The 19,600-nt window shown below is 46.5% G+C and overlaps 1 protein-coding gene across 3 annotated transcripts in view; it reads right to left on the reverse strand.

Annotated features, from left to right (window-relative positions):
- Window positions 1-8,417: 8,417 nt before the first annotated feature.
- Window positions 8,418-19,600, reverse strand: part of PHF24 (PHD finger protein 24) — a 30,164-nt gene continuing 18,981 nt past the window's right edge. Inside the window, exons 4-9 of one of the 3 annotated variants that reach the window (XR_005558882.1) lie at window positions 19,346-19,424; window positions 18,871-19,058; window positions 18,467-18,633; window positions 16,523-16,609; window positions 9,458-9,692; window positions 8,418-8,697 (exon numbers count right to left, since the gene is read on the reverse strand). Coding sequence is in view for 1 of the 3 variants with exons in the window: in XM_039361485.1 (XP_039217419.1) it covers window positions 9,596-9,692; window positions 16,523-16,609; window positions 18,467-18,633; window positions 18,871-19,058; window positions 19,346-19,424 (618 nt within the window). In the remaining 2 variants the exon portion in view is untranslated. Of the gene's footprint in view, window positions 9,693-16,522; window positions 16,610-18,466; window positions 18,634-18,870; window positions 19,059-19,345; window positions 19,425-19,600 lie in introns of all 3 variants that reach the window. The other 2 variants (XR_005558881.1, XM_039361485.1) reach the window with 2 other exon arrangements.

Here is a 19,600-nt window from a genome sequence, read left to right on the forward strand (position 1 = left end):
CACCCAGATTAAGAACCACTGGACTAGATGACCTCCCAGGTCCCTTCTAACTTTATCATTATCATTATCATTATCATTATTACACGCCAGGGCAAAATCCCGCAAAGGATTCCTGCCACGACCTGGTTCACTCAAGATGTTCAGCCGATGCTTGGGATGTAACCCAGCCAGTGCAACGTGAGCCCCATCTAGCATCCCCTGGGAACCCAGCATCTCTATGTGGAAACTAACATCCCAGGAAGGATCTGGGATCCTAAGCTTTATGTCCCAAACTGAGTAGAAATGAAAAGTTCAACAAAAATCTTCACTGCAGACTTCCAGTTTGCGGCGTCCCTAGTCGTACGAGGAGACTTGTCTCCTCGTTGGCTAGCCTTCCCTCTGCTGGTAGACCCTTATGCAGATCGAAAGTTGCCCTGGAGAGTGTGACTTCTGTCGAGGAGGCTTTGCTCATCTACGGAGGAGCGGCGGCTCCTCCAGTTGTCCGAGCTATCTCTGAGGGCCGACGGAGAAGATCGGCCAGTAAAATGACCAATCACTCTGCCACTTCAAACCAGAAGTCAAAGAACATCTAAGCTGTAAGAACCCCCATGGTGAATCTGGGTGAGACTTTTCCTTGCTACTCTCTCTACTCTATTTTGTTTTTTGTGCCTGTAAGAGCCTTGTTGGAATTATTTCCCTGGCTTGAAAAAGCAGCTTCTGCATTTTTGGGAAGAAAGGTGTTGTATAAAAATAGAACAAAATTCTAAAGACTATATTTTATTTCCATATTTTTGGGGGGTACAGAAATTTTTTTCCCCTCTTTCTAAGAACTGTATTATCATCTTATCCTGGAAGATTATTTCTTTTTTCACATTATATTTTAAAAGACAGAAAAAAGGAAATGGTGTCTGGAAAAGATCTTTTTTAACCTATTGAGGACATCTAGTGGCGAAAACCTAATACTGTAACTTTTGGTTACTCTTTGAAGATGGAATAGACCTGACCTTCAAATTATTTTTGAAGAGAAAAGATAAGCTGTGCAGCTGTGGGAACTGTGGGGGGTGGACACTGCCTAACTTTTATTAAATATAGCCTCTACAACAAAGAAAAAAGAAACTCTTTTTAATTACTATCAAAATGGAGAAACCTCAGTTACAATTAAACTGTAAACTTATATTGGAAAAGATTTATGAGGCTACTGCAGAAATATGTGCTACAATGAAAGAGTTTACTACAGAATTAGATCCAGAAATCTCACTTCAAACATTCAAACTGATGTCCAGACTACATCTGACTATTCTATAAATCAAAACATACTAGAAGAGGAATAAACAGAGATAAAATAGGAACTTATTCTATCTTATAAACTTTCCATCTGTAACTTTGAGGAACAGAAGAAGCAAAGACTGAGATTTGAAACTATAAAGCAACGATGCTTTAAGGATGAGAGAAATAGATGCCTAATGCAGAGGATGGGACTCCTATCCTTTCAAAGGCCACTGCAAGCAACAAAGATAGATCTACTGGCTGAAAGGGAAGCTTGGTTATGGAAACCTGTCTGGCACAGAAAAAAAGCCAGAATCAGACTGAAAAGAGAAATTTAAAATTGTGTAATGGATTAAAAGGCAATGTTGGATTTATGGACTGTTTTAAGGATTAAGATTTAGAATCAGAAGTAAGAAAAAAAATATAGGAGGGTGATTATTAGAATAGATATTTTAAATAGATTAAGAATGTATCTTTTGGAATAATAGGTTTATTTTGATGAAAATTATTATGCATTAGAATTGAAAAAATGTTGGCTTTTTAGATTTGGATGGTTTCAATAATTAACTGAGTGTTTTAAATTAGTAAGATGACCTTTCTGTATGATAACATAGATGTGATAAGGCATGATAATCAACTGGATGAAATTTGAATTTTGTTTAATGAACTGAAATGATTTAAGGTTTAACATTATTTTGTTATCTTAAAGAGATTGATCGATTGTGGGAATATATTATGTATAGGGTAGTTTAATATTTTATTTTAATTAGGATATATATTGTGTAGTGGAAGAAGACATAAATGAGATTGGTGATAAAATGAGGGATGTGAGAGATTAAGAATTAGAATATATCTGGAAGGGATACCTGAATTGATAACTTGTTGATTTAAAGTTAAATTTGATTATGGTAATTATAAACTGACAAAGTTTTAAAACAGGTTTAGCAGTAATAGAAATTTAAATTAGAAATGGAATATTTTAAACGTATTATGCTATTTGAGGGAAATAGAGAGGGGACAGTGAATGTATTGAGTTGAGTTGTTTATATTTGTTTTCACTTTTGAATGTTTGATTACCCAAACACCACGGTGTGTCCTGAGTACTTTTTCTTAAAAATTAAAAAAACAATAAAATGTGTTTAAAAAAATACTGGAAGAAGGAGTTTTTGCCTACTTTGGAGGTATGGTTTCTTAAAGTTTCTTATTTATCTGAAATGGCAAAAATTTCGGCTTATTTGAAAGACCAATCGCAAGAGAAACATTTTTTGGTGTGGAAAAGATGGGTGAATTTTATACAGCACAAATATGAGATTAAAAAGTATTATTTAGCTTTTGAATAATTTATGTTTAAGGTAACGATTAGAACTATTGTTTTGTTTTGTTGGAGTTAAAGTATTTAAAATTTTCTTTTTTGAATGTATTTATAATTGTTTGATGTTTATTTAAGTTGCAAGGTTTTTTCTAGTTTTTATTAACCCTGTATTCAGCTCTGGGAAGGAGGGGGGAGGGTCATGGGGGGGAAGGGGTGGTGGTGGGAGAGGGGGATTATTTTATTGTAAAACTAAAAATTTTCAATAAAAAAAATAGAAAAAAAACTTCACTGCACTACTTTTGAATTCCCCCCCCCCCCAAATTTTTTACACTAATTTTCATAATTAAAAACCAGTGGGAAAAAGGCCAGAATGAATCCAGGACTGGATGGAAATCATTTTCTCTTCTATAATGTCTGAAATGCTCGGGGGGGGGGATCCTTTTCTATGTTTATTAAATTTTAAAAAACAGATTCAGTCTAAAATGTTGACTTTTCCTTCCTGGCATATCCTGGAATGCTTGTATCAGCGGCAGAATCTCTTTGGCAGATGGTCAAGCCAGGAAGCTCTGGGAGAGACAGCGCGATGCACGGAAGTCTTTAGATTTATTTTTCTTAAAGCAGCAGATGCTCCTCACCTCCCTTGCAAATTAGGAAGAGCAAGTGACTTGCTCTGGATGTTTTTTTAGTAAATATGTTATTGTGGCTAATTGTAAAACTAACTTTGTATAAATGTTTGCATAACTAACTTGTTACTAACATTAAAAAAAACCTAATTTATTCCATGCGGTAGTCTTGGGTTTTTTAATTTTTGTATTGGTCCTTGGATAGTAGAATAGAATAGAATAGAATAGAATAGAATAGAATAGAATAGAATAGAATAGAATAGCAGAATAGAATATAGAATGTAGAATGTAGAATATAGAACAGAACAGCAGAATAGAATATAAAATAGAATAGAACAGAACAGCAGAACAGAATATAGAATAGAATAGAATAGAATAGAATAGAATAGAGCTGGAAAGGACCTTGGAGATCTTCTAGTCCAGCCCCCTGCTCAAGCAGGAGAACCTATACCATTTCAGACAAGTGACTGACTATCCTCTTTTTAAAAATCTCCAGTGATGGAGCGCCCACGATTTCAGAAGGCAAAGCTGTTCTACTGGTTAATTGTCCTCCCTGTCAGGAAGTTTCTCCTTAATTCCAGGTTGCTTCTCTCCTTGATTAGTTTCCATCCGTTGCTTCTTATCCTGCCTTCAGATGCTTTGGAGAATAATGTGACCCCCCCTCTTCTTTGTGGCAGCCCCTCAAATACTTGAATACTGCTAACATGTCATCCATTTCTTCTTTTCTTTAGACTAGCTAAACCCAAGTCCTGCAGCTGTTCTTCATATGTTTTAGTCTCCAGGCCTTTGATCATCTTAGTTGCTCTTCTCTGAACTTTTTCCAAACTCTCAACATCTTTTTTGTCGTATGGTGACCAAAATTGGTTGCAGTATTCCAGATGTGGTCTTACTAGGGTTTTATAAAGCGGTACTAATGCTTTGCGTCATCTTGATTCTATTCCTCTGTTTATACAACCCTAGATTGTATTAGCTTTTTAAAAATGTACCAGCCCGTATCTTGTGAAATCTCAGAAAAAAAGGACAGGATTCTTGTCTGTATTCCCTCCCTCCCACTCAATGGATAGCTTGTTAAGAATAAAACACACACACAGAAAACAACCCCGGACTTAATGATGCAACCCCCACAATAATATTGCAAGAAGACAAACTAATGTAGCTAATTTATTCATATCACAGAGTTTGGGTTATCTTACTACAGAATTAACAGGAGCTGTTGAAAGGGAGGGGAAGGGGTGCAAAGTCTCGGGGTTCGGTCCATGGATTTAGGTATCTCTGGTGAGCCCAATGAGAAAGGTGGCCCTCAGTCCTGAAAGGGCCCCCCAGAAACAAGTGGGGTGCACTATGAAGGCTACCCAGTGTCTTTCCAAGGAACATCTGCTGGTCTTTTACATCTCAAGGTTCAGCCCTGTTTCTCCTACATTTGGGGAACTCTAATCAAGAGAGGAAGCCTGGGTGTCCCCTCCCTTCAATACAAACTGGGCACCTTCCAGACACATCGAATAATCCCGTCAGGAGATTTTCTTTGAAAAGGTTTCGCTTCTCATCCAGGAAGACTCTTCAGTTCTAACTGAATGGTGGGGGAATGGAAGGATTTATATTCCTTGCAGTCATCTGGTTCTTTCTGAGAGTTGTTGAGGCCACTTGGAAGTTTATCTGTGCCCTCGGGATCACTTGAATAACGCAAATGGGTGTAGAAATTTCTTGGAACTGCTGAAAGGACCGTGTTGTGAACAGGAGAGGGGTGGTGTGGTATCCCTCCCCCTCTGTTGAGAGAGGGCTGTTCACTCTTCGTTTGGATGGCCCCTTTGACCCCTCTTTCAAACTGGGGGGGCCCCCTCTGTCCAGAATGTGGACTTTGCTGCCTTCAAAAGAGTGATCATTTTTCAGATGCAGGTGGACTGATGAAGCTTGTCCTGATGGGTTTCTTCACCTGTATTATGTTATGTGTTTGTGGAATGGTTGTTTTGTTTCCCCAATGAATAGGTTTGCACATGTCTCGCTGCGCTGCGCTGCACTGCATATACCAGAGGTTCTCAACCTTTTTAATGCCGCAACCCCCAACCGGTCGTAAGTCGAGGACTACTCAACTGGTGCAGCACCGTTGGCAGAATGGGACTTTTGGCGGGCTCAGCAGGGCAGAGACAGCCTGGACAATTCCTATTGGCTTTTGAAAGCCAATAGAATTAGACTCTATTCAAGAGAGTCTATTCTACTGGCTTTCAAAAGCCAATAGAATAAAAGGGAGTAGCACAGCTAAGGAAAGGGGGAAAAAAATGGCAGACTGCGTTGTTTGGCGACCCCCGTGAAATGGTCGTTCGACCCCAAATGGGGTCCTGACCCACAGGTTGAGAACCACTGGCGTATACCAATTGCCCAATTTGTGTCTGGGTGTTTTGTCCTTGGGGTGGGACAAGCTTCTGCCTTAATGGTTTGAAAGCTAGTGACCAACCCTCAGAGACCAGATGACGCCACCATCAGATTTGAAGAAGCTTCTTGGATGAGAAGAGAAACGTTTTCAAAGGAAAAAAATTAAGTAAGTCCAGTTGCCTTTTAGAAAAAGCACCTTTGGGACAACCATGGCCTGGAGGATGGAAAATCTCCATAGACATTTAAGTACAGGGGTCTTCCCGTTTTGGTCTCACAATCTTAGGAAGGGTCCATGGAGAGACAGATGGGAGCAGCCGGCCTCCTGCTTCCAGCTGCCAAGGCCTTGGCTGTTGTGGTCATCACCAGCCTGCTTGGTCTTTGGTTGCTTGTCCTGGAGGGCAGGTGGCTTTTGACCTGATCCTGCAACATTGTTCTTGGAAGGAGGCGGCAGTCAGGAGACACAATGGGCAGCAACGACAACCAGGCCTCCAAGGGCTTAAACCCCCATCCAGGAAAGGCAAGTAACTTTTCCTAGGGAGACATAAGCTTCTGGTCATAGAATGATGGCTTAGGAGTGGCCAGGATGGTGTGATCAAAATTCCAGCTTTTTTATGTGGAGTTTCAATCCTACTGTTCTTAAGGTGACCAACCATCCTCCTTTAGGGAGGACAGTCCTCCTTTTGTAAGTTCTGTCCTCCCTTGAAAAGTGTCCTCCTACATGTCCTCCTTTTTGATATTTGAAGACTAATCTGCAGGGCTTTTTTTTTCTAATAGAACGCTCAGAACTGTGTTCCGGCAACTTTTTTTGATGGGTTTTTTTTCAACTTTTGCATGAGCTGTGCTACTCCTGCTATTGGCTTTCGAAAACCAATAGGAATTGCTGCTGAGCGTGCCAAAACACCCGGCTGGCAACTTTGCACATGCAAGTTGTCTGTATTATTGTTGCAACGAATAAAATGTTTCTTTTATTTACAATATTTTTTCTTCAATTTATTTGTGTCCTCCTTTTCATTGTAAAAAGGTTGGTCACTTTACTGTTCTGGCTGTCATCTTGACTTTTTGACCAGGCCCTGTGGACACCTCTGCTTAAGAGCAGCAGAAATGGAAAAGCACAGATAGCCCTTGACTTTCAACCACAACGGAGGCCCAAATTTTAGTTGCTAATCGAGACATCCCTTAAGTGAGTTTGGCCCTATTTTACGACCTTTCTTGCCACAGTTGTTAAGTGGATCACCGCAGTTATTAAGTTAGTAACACGGTGGTTAAGTGAATCTGGATTTCCCATTGCCTTTGCTTTCAGAAGTTTGCAAAAGGGGATCATGTGACCCCTGGAACACTGCAGCTGTCATAAATATGAGTCAGTTGCCAAGCGTCTGTATTTTGATCGCGTGACCAGGGGGGCTGTTGCAACACTCATGTGAAAAACAGCCATAAGCTAGTTTTTTCAACGCTGTTGTAGGAGCAGTCACTAAAAGAACTGTTGTAAGTTGAGGACTACCTGTATCTCAGATTTCCATTGGGGTTATGGGGAGGCAGGTAAACCACCTAGAATTTCCTCTGATCCTCCCCACGACAGTCAATCTTGCTAGAAAGGAGAGAGACTCCCCCCCCTCCTTAACTTCACCCCAGAGAACCAGCTGCTTCCCAATGAACCAAGGTTTTCTTTTGATGCTGGACTAGGCCAGGGGTAGGCAACCTTGGCTCTTTTATGACTTGTGGACTTCAACTCCCAGAATTCCTGAGCCAGCCATGCTGAGGAGAAAGGGAGAGGCTTCCAAGCTGAGCCAGGCTGGCTCAGGAATTCTGGGAGTTGAAGTCCACGAGTCATAAAAGAGCCAAGGCTACCTACCCCTGGCCTAGTCTATTAAGCCTGACAGGAGTAGATTATCAGAAACTGGTAGGCCTAGTCCATGGGTAGGCAGCCTTGGCTCTTTGATGACTCATGGACTTCAACTCCCAGAATTCATGAGCCAGCCATGCTGAGGAGAAAGGGAGAGGCTTCCAAGCTGAGCCAGGCTGGCTCAGGAATTCTGGGAGTTGAAGTCCACGAGTCATAAAAGAGCCAAGGCTACCTACCCCTGGCCTAGGACAATGTTATGGCTTTGATCTGGAGTTCTTTTTCCCTTTGAGCCCAACCAATTGGGAATTCTGCAAGGAGGAACTCGGGATTCCCGCTTCTCCATTTCTCCCACAAAATGAGAATGGCCACTGCAAGCAGGCAGGCTGCGGAGGGACTAAGCCAGGAGCTCAGGCAGGGATTCACCAGCTGTTCACCCTGGGGTGTTGATGTTCAGGCAGGACCTGCACAACTAGCTGCCAGGCTCTCAGGATTAGCTGAACTGAGGCTCAACACTGGTAGTCCTTGACTTATGACCGCCACTGAGCCCAGAATTCAGGCTGCTAAGTGAGAAATTGGTTAAGTGAATTTTGCCCCCTTCCTTGCTTCAATTGTTAAGTGAATTAGTTAATAACGTGGTTGTTGCATGAATCTGGCTTCCCCATTGACGTTGCTGGTCAGAAAATCGCAAAAGGGGATCACGTGACCTTGGGACACAGCAACCGTCATAAGTACATGCCAGTTGCCAAGCATCTGAAGTTTGATCTCATGACCATGGGAACGCTGCAATGGTCGTAAGTGTGAAAAACGGCCATTAGGCATTGTTTTTAGTGCCGTTGTGGCTGCATTATCACTAAATGGAGTATTGTTAAGTCGAGGACTACCTGTACAGGAAGCCTGACCACAGGGCCTACCCTGCCCTTGGCTCTGAGATCTGTGGAACTTGGGGTTCCAATCTGCCCCCCCCCCTTTGATTGCCTGCAGATGATGGAGGTTTCTAAGCCCCTCCCCCTCCCCCCAATACAGTCAATGACTTCCCTAACATTTCAACCCCCCCCCAAGAGACTGGAGGAAGGGCTGGAAAATTAGAGGTAAATGATGTTGAGGGTCCCTTTGATTCTTGGGTGCAAACAAACCCAAGATGGGTGGGGGGCTTCACTGACTGGCAACTCTGCTTCCCTGGCAGGTGGGCAACGACCAGCAGGACAGGAGATCCGGGACTCAGCTCCAGGGCAGGTGCTCTCCGAAGGAAAAGCGGTTCTTACTGAGAAATGAAAAAGTCTTTTGGCTCCTCTGGGTGGGATCAGCTCCTCCTGTATGGGCGAGGAAAGGGGGGGGGGGACAAAATGCAACCGCTAAAGGTGGGCTGCCAGACGATGCCAGGGTTAGATTTGACATGGATGGTTCCTCTTTGGGAGCAAGATTGGGCCAGCAGACACGTCAAAAAACCTTCGGAAAACCTAGTGGCAAAAGGGCTCTTCAGCTGAAGACCAGTAACAAGCGCCAGCGAAGGGAAGGGAATGTAATGGGTGAAGCTGGTTCCCAGTCAGCCCTCCACCCCCAGAAGCTCCAGGATGAATGCCTTCGGGTCAACTGGAGCCAAAAGAATCCAGCATGCCGTGGCCTGGTTTCCGTGGCCAGCCAGAATCCAGAGACTGCAGTGATGCTGGCCTCGGTTTGTGTCTCTGTTGGCCACTCAAAGCCAGAAAGCTGCTGAGCTCCATCCATCTTGACCAGTCAGAAAACAGCTTGGCCTTGCTGGGCAGAGGGGAGAGGGCTGACGGACGCTCACATTTGGTTTCCAGATGCCAGGATGCTGTCAGAATCCCTTTAGAAGGTCAGAAACAAACAAACAAGCTGGAAAACCAAAGGGGAAACAGAAGGAAACTGGAGGCTGCTCTGGCATTTGGCTCCCCAGAGAGGATGCTAAAATCAGTGTGAAAAGGGGCCTCTCCCCCACTTCACCCCACATTCTGTGCCCACGGGAGACTGCATGGACTGAGAGAGAGAGTGGAGGATCCGGAGCCCGGTGGGCAAAGGAGCTTCCATCAGCCCTCCTGCCATTGTCCTCACATGGGATGCAGCTCCTGAGGGGCCTCTGGCACTTTGGGGTAGCCAGTCCAGCGTGTGTCATGATGGTAAGTAGCTCCTTCCTTTGTTGCATCTAAGGAGACACAATGTTTGGCCTTCTCCTGTCTCCGCCCAATGGCCTCATATCAGCGGCTTCAGATGGATGGCGGCACTGTTGGGCCGGGCAGCAAGGATGTAAACCGTGCTTTCTCTCAAAAAGGCCGGCCAGGTGACGGTCCTGGGGTGGACAAAACAGGAGATAAACAGGGTGAGTGTCTCTGGAGAGTCATCCAGGCTATGGTTGTCCCAAAGGTGCTTTCTCCAAAAGACAACTAGACTTTCTTGTTTTCTTTTGTTTAAAAAAAAAATCACTTCTCATTCAAGAAGCTTGGTGAGGAACTCAGGTCAGTTAGATGTGAAGAAGTTTCTTGGATGAGAAGTGAAAAATATTTGAAGAAAAAAACCAGTTGTCTTTTGGAAAAAGCACCTTTTGGGACAACCAGAGATGAGATGAGGCTGGCTCCACTCCCTCTGCCAAACAGGGGGAGGACAGTGCCCAGTCTGAGTCATGCCCCATTGCTTGAGGCTAGGGACGCATGGCCAGAGCTGGGTCTGGCCTGGTGCCATATGCGCTCTCTCTCTCTCTTTTAAAGAAAAGCATTTCACAAATGGTGCATCTATCAAACACTGATAATAACACACCGCACACACCCCGGGAGCATATCCTAAAACAGTGGTTCTCAACCTGTGGGTTGGGACCCCATTTGGGGTCGAACGACTATTTCACGGGGGTCGCCAAACAACGCAGTCCGCCATTTTTTCCCCCTTTTCCTTAGCTATGCTACTCCCTTTTATTCTATTGGCTTTTGAAAGCCAATAGAATAGACTCTCTTGAATAGAGTCTAATTCTATTGGCTTTCCAAAGCCAATAGGAATTGTCCAGGCTGACTCTGCCCTGCTGAGCCTGCCAAAAGTCCCATTCTGCAAACGGTGCTGCACCAGTTGAGTAGTCATCGACTTACGACCGGTTGAGTAGTCCTTGACTTACAACCGGTTGGGGGTCGCAGCATTAAAAAGGTTGAGAACCACTGTCCTAAAAGGTAGATTTTTAAAAAAATAAAAATAAACTTTTTAATGTTTTCTTTTGTTGGAAATTGTTCTACCAGACTCCTTAAGAATATCTGTAATTTAAGGAGAAATCAACAGTGTATTCTGTCAGCACACAACATGCCCCTCAATCAGAAAAGAACTGAAAGGAACCTTGGAGGTCTTCTAGTCGAAACCACTGCTCAAGAAGGAGATCCTAGCTCAGGGGTAGGCAACCTTGGCTCTTTTATGACTGGTGGACTTCAACTCCCCGAATTCCTGAGCCAGCTAGATCACTCCAGACAAGTTCCTGTCCAGTTTTTTTTTTAAGCATCCACACCTTCTGGAGGCAAGCTGTTCCACTGGTTAACTGTTCTGTTAGGAAGTTTCTCTTTAATTCCAGGTAGCTTCTCTTCTTGATTAGTTTCCATCTGTTGCTTCTTGTCCCGCTTTCAGGTGCTTTGGAAAATAGCTTGATTCCCTCTTCTTTGTGGCAGCCCCTCAAATATTGGAAGACTGCTATCATGTCACTCCTAGTCCTTCTTTTCTCTAGATATACCTAGCTCCTGCAACTGTTCATTCTATGTTTCACCCTCCAGTCCCCTAATCCAGGGCTTTTCAACCAGTGGTACCGGTACCACCTGTGGTACATTGGCACCTGGCAGGTGGTACGCGACCATCCTAGAAAAGTGGTAGCGGGGGAGGGGAATGAGCTGAACCGGTGGCAGCACCGCACAAGCCTGAGCGAGAGATGGCTGGAGCTGCAGGGCTGTCAGGGCTCAACAGAAGTGCCAGGATCAGCGCCAGACTCCAGCTGGAGCTCGGCGCTGATCCTGCCACTTCTGCTGAGCCCAGAAGAAGTGCCGATCAGCTGGAATGTTGCGGCATCTCCAGGGTCTTGTGATTGTACATGCAGATGCTTGGCAACTGATTCATATTTATGACGGTCACAGTGTCCCAGGGTCATGTGAAGTGACCAAAACCTGCTGCAACCACCAAGCAGACGGGAGGGAATAAAAACCAAACACCCCCCACCCCACCCCCACTGCCAATCCTCAACAGAAATGCTCACAACAATGAAAACCTCGGACAGGAGGAAGAGCGCCGCTGGGTGGGCAGGCAGGTCTCTTGCTCGGCTGTGGCTTGGGGAGCACTTTTTTCAGTGCCATTGTAACTTTAAACAGTCACTAAGCGAACTGTTGTAAGTCGAGGACTACCTGTACTTTATCACTTTTTTCCTTTTTTGGAGGGAGGTCATCAAGTTTTTGACACCTTGCTAGGAGACTGGTGGTACTTGGATGTTGCCATATCCTAAAAGTGGTACAATGGGTGAAAAAGTTGAAAAGCCCTGCCCTAATCATCTTTGTTGCTCTTCTCTGCACTCTTTCCAGAGCCTCAACATCTTTTTTGTATTGTGATGACCAAAACCAGATGCAGTATCCCAAGTGTGGTCTTAACAAGGCTTTGTAAAGCTATACTAGAAGTTTAGGTGATCTTCAATCTATGCCTCTGTTTATACAACCAAGGATTGTGTTAGCTTTTTTGGCTGCTGCTGCACATAGCGGGGAGATGTGGTCAACTTGATTTGCAAGGTGGTCTTTAGATTTAAGAGTGCCTCCTTGGGGTAGATCTCAGTCATATAAAGGTGTGGGATGTCCGCCTAATTGCTTAATGTATCAATGGACAAACATGTGAGGGACACTTGTGGTAAGAGCAGAGGCGCATCGGTGGTGGTGCATGGATGACGCCATTTTGCTGGCTGGGAACATAAATCGTTTTTGCCCCGGCTTTGCCAAGAGGCCAAGAGTTGCAAGCAGCTGAAAATAAATTTACCAAAGGACACTGTAGTTGTGTTAGACTGGGGGTCTTCAAACTTGGCCCTTTTATAACTTGTGGACTTCAACTCCCAGAATTCCTCAGCCAGCGTGCACGCTGGCTGAGGAATTCTGGGAGTTGAAGTCCACAAGTCATAAAAGGGCCAAGTTTGAAGACCCATGTGTTAGACGGTGAAAATGGGAGGGAGCGACTGCACATTTTACAGAAATGATGGGGAAGCAGGCCAAGAAAACGAATTTGTGGATCTTTGCATAAAACTTTAAAGACATGGAATTAGTGTAGAACATTAAAGGTGGAGAAACCCGTAGAGGCCAGTTAATCAGTTTATGCTGGTAGAAAAATAGTGTGTGGGATATGCTGGTTCTTCGGAGAGATTGCCAAAGAGAGCAAAAATGGCTGAGGACAGGCGTGGGCTTCTGCCTGCTGCGTTGCAGGGAGTCCTCAACTTACAACCATAACTAAGCCCACAATTTATGTTGCTAAACGAGACAGATGTTAAGTGAATTTTGCCTCATTTTACGACCTTTCTTGCCACAGTTGTTAAGTGAGTCACTGCAGTCGTTAAGTTAATCACACGGTTGTTAAGTGAGTCTGGCTTCCCCATCGACTTTGCTTGTCAGAAGGTCCCAAAAGGGGATCACGTGATCCCAGGACACGATCATAAAATACCAGCCAGTTGCCAAGTGCCTTAGTTTTGATCACAGGGATGCAATGGTCGTTAAGTGTGAAAAACGGTTCTAAGTTACTTTTAAAACTTTGAATGGTCACTAAATGAACTGTTGTAAGTCGAGGACTACCTAAAGAAAAAAGCAATTCATTAGATCAGGGATTTTCAACCAGTGGTACGGGTACCACTTGTGGTACATTGGCACCAGGCAGGTGGTACGCGACCATCCCAGAAAAGTGGTAGTGGGGGAGGGGAATGAGCTGAACCGGTGGCAGCACCACACAAGCCTGAGAGATGGCTGGAGCTGCAGGGTTGTCAGGGCTCAGCGGAAGCGCCAGGATCAGCGCTTCTTTGGGACTGTCAGGGCTCAGCGGAAGTGCCAGGATCAGCACCAGGATCCAGCTGGAGCTCGGCGCTGATCCTGGCACTTCTGCTGAGCCCAGAAGAAGTGCCGATCAGCTGGAATGTTGCAGCATCTCCAGAGTCTTGTGATTTACATTCAGATGCTTGGCAACTGATTCATATATATGACTGTCACAGCATCCCAGGGTCATGTGAAGTGACCAAAACCTGCTGCAACCACCCAGCAGACGGGGGGAATAAAAACCAAACACCCCCCACCCCATCCCCACTGCCGATCTTCAACAGAAATGCTCACAACAATGGAAACCTCGGACAGGAGGAAGAGCACCGCCGGATGAGCAGGCAGGTGTCTTGCTCAGCTGTGCCTTGGGGGGCACTTTTTTCAGTGCCATTGTAACTTCGAACAGTCACTAAGTGAACTGTTGTAAGTCGAGGACTACCTGTACTTCATCACTTTTTTCCTTTTTTTTTTTTGGTCAAGTTTTTGACACCTTGCTAGGCGACGGGTGGTACTTGGATGTTGCCCTATCCTAAAAGTGGCACAGTGGGTGAAAAGGTTGAAAAGCCCTGCATTAGATATCCTTTCTAATAAACTGAAAAATTGAGACTCAGCAACTAAAGCACCCCTTTGCTGCTCTGCTGATAGTCCAGCCACACGCTCTTTGTCCTGGTCTTGGATTAAACTTGGATCGATTAATCGCCACCAATATGAAGAAAGAGGCATATTGCACGTTGCTGGAAACCAACCACAGATCCAGGATCTCATATTTTGCAGGCTTCTCCAAGGCTTGGACAACCAACCAGACGACCCCCAAGATGCTTGGCAAGGGCTTCAGCGCCTGGAGGAATGGAGGCGGCCATCCCCACATGTCTCCTGTGGATCTTCTCCAGGCCTGAGTGGGGGAACCGGCAGGCGGGGGGAGAGCGCCCGCCATGCAAAAGGCAGGCAGGTGGTGGAAGGAATTGAACAGCGGGGTAGTCTAGCCTTCTCTGGGTCCTTCCCTGACTGCAGAGTTGCAGCTTATTTATTTATTTATTTGACTTATATACCGCTTTAAGTGCAAGCACTCTCTAAGCGGTGTACACCAGTAAGCAATGTATATATATATTTACATTGCCCCCAACAATCTGGGTCCTCATTTTACCTACCCCGGAGCCGGTGAGATTTGAACCGCTGACCTGCTGAACACAGTCAGCTAAAGTGGCCTGCAGTACTGCACTCTAACTGCTGCTCCAGCAGGAACCCCTTTCTCCATGTGCCTCCTTCTTGACCATGGCGGCTGCCCGGCTGAGCCAGGTGCCATCCCTCCCACGCCTCTGAAGATTCACAGCTTGCTCCGCTGCCAACTGTTCCCATGGCAACGCCGGGCCTCATCTCAATTCCTAACGAGGCGTAGCTAATTGTCAGCGCTGACTCCTCTCGTTAGCAGACCCCAAGGTAGAAGCGGCTACAGGAAGAGAGGCGTTCCAGGTGTGGCTAACGGTGGGACACTTGTGGGGATTCTGCTCAAGAAATGTTGGCCTCTAGACCAGCTGACAAGCCTGTCCTGGCTCGGAATAATAGAATAACAGAATTGGAAAGACCTTGGAGGTCATCTAGTCCAACCCCCTGCTCAGGGAGGAGACCTTATGCCATTTCAGACAAATGTCTGTCCAGTCTCTTCTTAAAAACCTCCAGTGATGGAGCACCCACGACGTCTGGAGGCAACTTCTGTTCCACTGATTAATTGCTTTGACTCTCAGGAAAGTGGGGTGCTAGGATAATATTCAATATGGAACTACAGCACCTCCTAAAGCACTTTGTAAGTTATGAGACAGCCGATACATGGAATCCAGATTTGTTTCCTTAAAAACCTCTCATAGAAGCTCATTTAGTCCACTATTAGGGAAAAAGTGGATTTCTGTCCAGAATGAATTTTGAATTGCTGACTACATCCGGAGCATATTTTCACCCACCTGGGCAAAGCAACTGTCAATTTCCCCAAAGAGGACACCTTTCAATTATCCTTCTTGCTCCATAAATTGGAAGAAGGAATAGAAAAAATCAGCAATAACAAGCAGGGTCTGCCTGCCTACCAACATCGAAGCTGGGCATCCTGACAATCTTTTGACAGTTCCGTTCTCTGCCAGATGTTGCAAACCTGTACTGAACTTTGTATCTGATTCATGCAGGGCCAGAGTGGCTAAGTCAGGGAGATGTAAGTAACTTGGTTAGCTAGATGGTTAATTTTATTTGGAATTTTTGTCTGTGTAACCGTGCCTTCCCTATTTTTCTTACATGTTTTCCTACATACCTAGTCCAAACCAGGGATCTCCAAACTTGACAACTTTAAGACTGGTGGACTTCAACTCCCAGAATTCCTTAGCCAGTGTTGATCACTGGGGAATTCTGGGAGCTGAGGTCCACCAGTCTTAAAGTTGCCAAGTTGAAGACCTCTGATCTTAAGCTTTTAAGCAAAGTTGCCAAGTTTGGAGACCCTGGTCTAAACCCCTGGTCGAAGCTTTATGATTCACTGTCCAGAATCCTTCAGTATTAGGGCAGGCTAGAAATATTGCTAAAACCCAAAGTTACGCAAAGATCAGATTTCATTGGCCTGATATAGAAACACCTCACTAAAGCCATCCTCACCTGTAATGTTTATGCAGTATCCTTAATGCAAAAGGCTGCTTAAATTCTGCATTTCTTGATTTGGGGCAAGACATTCACTCCCCGCCCCCTCCAGGGCTGGTGGAAAGGGTACCTCCTTGGCACCACATCTCAAAGCACCCCAGATGGTACCAGGAGAACCATCACATGGGAAAGTAACCGGCTGAGAAGAACCCAGTCTTGCTACATGGCTTACTTCAGATCTCTCGGTCAACGGGGCTGGTTGGGGCTCTATACACTACAAGCACCTGGGCTGCTATTCTGTTTATTATTCAAATTATTCAAACTTGGACTTGCTTACAATGCAGGAGGAGCTTTTACTGTCGTGGAAGTGAGAGAGTCTTGCTCCAGGGAGACTGTGGACATCCAGAGGTTCTTTGGCTGCAACTGGCCATGATCCCTGGCCCGCAGCACTGCCCGGACCTCTCGCTTTTGGGAGACATCTTTTGGGAAGGGTCTCAGCGCTTACCTTAGTTCCCTCTGCTCTTCTTTGAGCACCTCTTTGTCCTCCTGCCTTTGGCTGCTGCTTTCAGAGACGGGCTCCACCTGGCTGACTCTGAAAGAGAGCCACACACAGACCCAGGCCCAGGATTAGGGGGCTCCTAATCCGGAAAGAAGCTGGCTGGATCAGCCCATTGGCCACAACTCATCCCAGCATAAGGGGCGGCAGGGGGAGGGGGGGAGATAGGAAGGCTTCTTCTATAGATGCTGCTCAGCTGGTGTGTGTGTGTGTCAGGATGGCCTCCCCCAGAAAGAAAGCATGCCTCCATTCTGTCTTCTTTGATTTGCGATCATAACTGAGCCTGGCAATTACGGTCATAAATTATTACAGTGGTATAACGCAGGCCATCAGGTGACCCAACTACATTTTAGGATCTTTTCTGCAGCGGTCAATAAGCGAACACAACAGTCGTTAAATGAACCGTTGCTAGGGGGTGTTTTAATGGAAATCGACATCCATGCTGGCTTTTGGCAAAAACGTTTGAAATCGTGGTCACGGGACTGTGGGATGCTGCAAACAATTGTAAATGTGCATCTGTTGCCAAGCCATCACAATGCAGTCCTGCGACTGTGGGCTGGAGGGGGGGGTAGCAATCAGAACTTCAGAATTGGGTCTGAAGTACCTCTGGAGGGTCCAAAGTAACTTCCAATGGTCGATAAGCGGCAGGTCGTAAGTCAAGGACCACCTGTAATGTCCTGATTACTTGGGCATAAGGTGGCCTTGTATTGCTTGGTCCAGCTGTGTCCCCAGCTGCCTCCCACCTGGCTCTGATGGCCATACCACCCTGGCAGCCCACATGGTCAAGGGCAGGGAGTGGCAAGCCTGGCCACTTTAAGGCTTGTGGACTTCAACTCCCAGAATTGGGGAATTCTGGGAGTTGCTGAAATCCCCAAGTCTTAATGTTGCCATGCTGGCTGGGGAATTCTGGGAGTTGAAGTCCCCAAGTCTTAATGTCACCTTGCTGGCTGGGGAATTCTGGGATTTATTGAAGTCCCCAAGTCTTAATGTTGCCATGTTGGCTGGGGAATTCTGGGAGTTGAAGTCCCCAAGTCTTAATGTTACCTTGCTAGCTGGGGAATTCTGGGATTTATTGAAGTCCCCAAGTCTTAATGTTGCCATGTTGGCTGGGGAATTCTGGGAGTTGAAGTCCCCAAGTCTTAATGTCACCTTGCTAGCTGGGGAATTCTGGGATTTATTGAAGTCCCCAAGTCTTAATGTCACCAAGCTGGCTGGGGAATTCTGGGATTTATTGAAGTCCCCAAGTCTTAATGTCGCCAAGCTGGCTGGGGAATTCTGGGATTTATTGAAATCTCCAAGTCTTAATGTTGCCATGTTGGCTGGAGAATTCTGGGATTTATTGAAGTCCCCAAGTCTTAATGTCGCCAAGCTGGCTGGGGAATTCTGGGATTTATTGAAGTCCCCAAGTCTTAATGTCGCCAAGCTGGCTGGGGAATTCTGGGATTTATTGAAATCTCCAAGTCTTAATGTTGCCATGTTGGCTGGGGAATTCTGGGAGTTGAAGTCCCCAAGTCTTAATGTCACCTTGCTAGCTGGGGAATTCTGGGATTTATTGAAGTCCCCAAGTCTTAATGTCACCAAGCTGGCTGGGGAATTCTGGGATTTATTGAAGTCCCCAAGTCTTAATGTCGCCAAGCTGGCTGGGGAATTCTGGGATTTATTGAAATCTCCAAGTCTTAATGTTGCCAGGCTGGCTGGAGAATTCTGGGATTTATTGAAGTCCCCAAGTCTTAATGTTGCCAAGTGTGGAGAGCCCTGCTATGGTGGCAACTTGCAAGTGGAGAGAAACCAGCTGTTGAAACTGCCCGCAGGTGAGGCTTCCTTCCTCCAGTGATGGCCAGCCAGCCACAGGGGCCCACAGGGTAACCCACCCCTCACCTGCCAAGGTCATACCTGGCAATGGAGGGGGGTGCCCCCGGATGCTGTTTTCGGAACCAGGTGTGATGGGAGCGCTGGCTCTCCTTCTGGCTGATGCGCCCCTCCCCGTGCTGGTCTAGGGTCAGGAAGGCCTCCCGCGCCCGCTCCCTCTCCTTGGCCGTCAGCAGACGCAGCAGCCCTTCCTGGGGAGGGAAGCAAAGCAGGAGAGGCTTCATGGAGGGTGCGGGACCCCCACCCAAATCTTCTGGCCTTTGCAGGGATAATGGGCCCATGCTCACTTCTAGGAGTGGGGAAAAGATGACCGCCTCCCCCACTCCCAGGATTGGGACAAGCCTCTTTGCCTGGTAACTGAGCTGCTCTGACATGGGGGGGGGGTTGTTTCCTTCCCACTCTGCAGCCCCTCCAGAAGAGCCCCCCACCTGCGTGCGTGATCTCTGCAGCATCAGGAGGGACTCATGGGAGAGGAAGTCCGCCCAGGTGATGTAGCCCTTCTGCCCGGGGTCCAGGGCTGCAAACTGCAGGCTGTGACGTTCCTTTTCTTCCTCACTGCTGGGCTGCCCTGCCAGGCCCTTGTAGCGCAAGAAGTCCTCCAGGGTCAGGGTGTTCTCTGTGGACCCCCCCCCCAAATCATGGTCAGAGGAGGCGCCTGATCTCCCCCAAGGCAAAGGAGCCCCTGCAGGAGCCCCCCCCCAGTCCTCTGTCCACCAATGAGAGAAAGCCCCTCCCAACCTTCCCCCATCTATTGGCTGAGACGGGGTTTGGGGACTGTTCCTCCCCAGCCTCAACCACTTCTTGAAGCAGATGGGGGGGGTCTCTGCCCTGTGAAGGGGACCCCTCTGCCAGTGCTCCACCTCTGCCCTAAACAGGTCTGGGGGCCACTCCTGGCAGCCTTACCAGGCGAGATGCTGGTCTGCCGGAGGGCATCAGAGAGGGAGGTCATCTCCTCTTCCGTGAGCAGCGAGTTCAGGTTATCCTGCCGGGGGAAAAAGGGAATGGTTGAAGTTACAACACAGGTGGCCCTTTTTAGGACTGTGTTCCACCGTGGGGGGAGAGAAAGGTGGGTGCCTGCTGACCCTTCTTTGTTGCCCCCCCCCCGGTGGCCCTGCATAGCTGGATGGTCTGCCAATCTGCTTGCCCCCCACTGTAGTG

This window comes from Crotalus tigris, unplaced genomic scaffold (genome assembly GCF_016545835.1).
Source record: "Crotalus tigris isolate CLP2741 ecotype Arizona unplaced genomic scaffold, ASM1654583v1 scf7180000019276.598803, whole genome shotgun sequence".
Taxonomy (NCBI): Eukaryota; Metazoa; Chordata; class Lepidosauria; order Squamata; family Viperidae; genus Crotalus; species Crotalus tigris.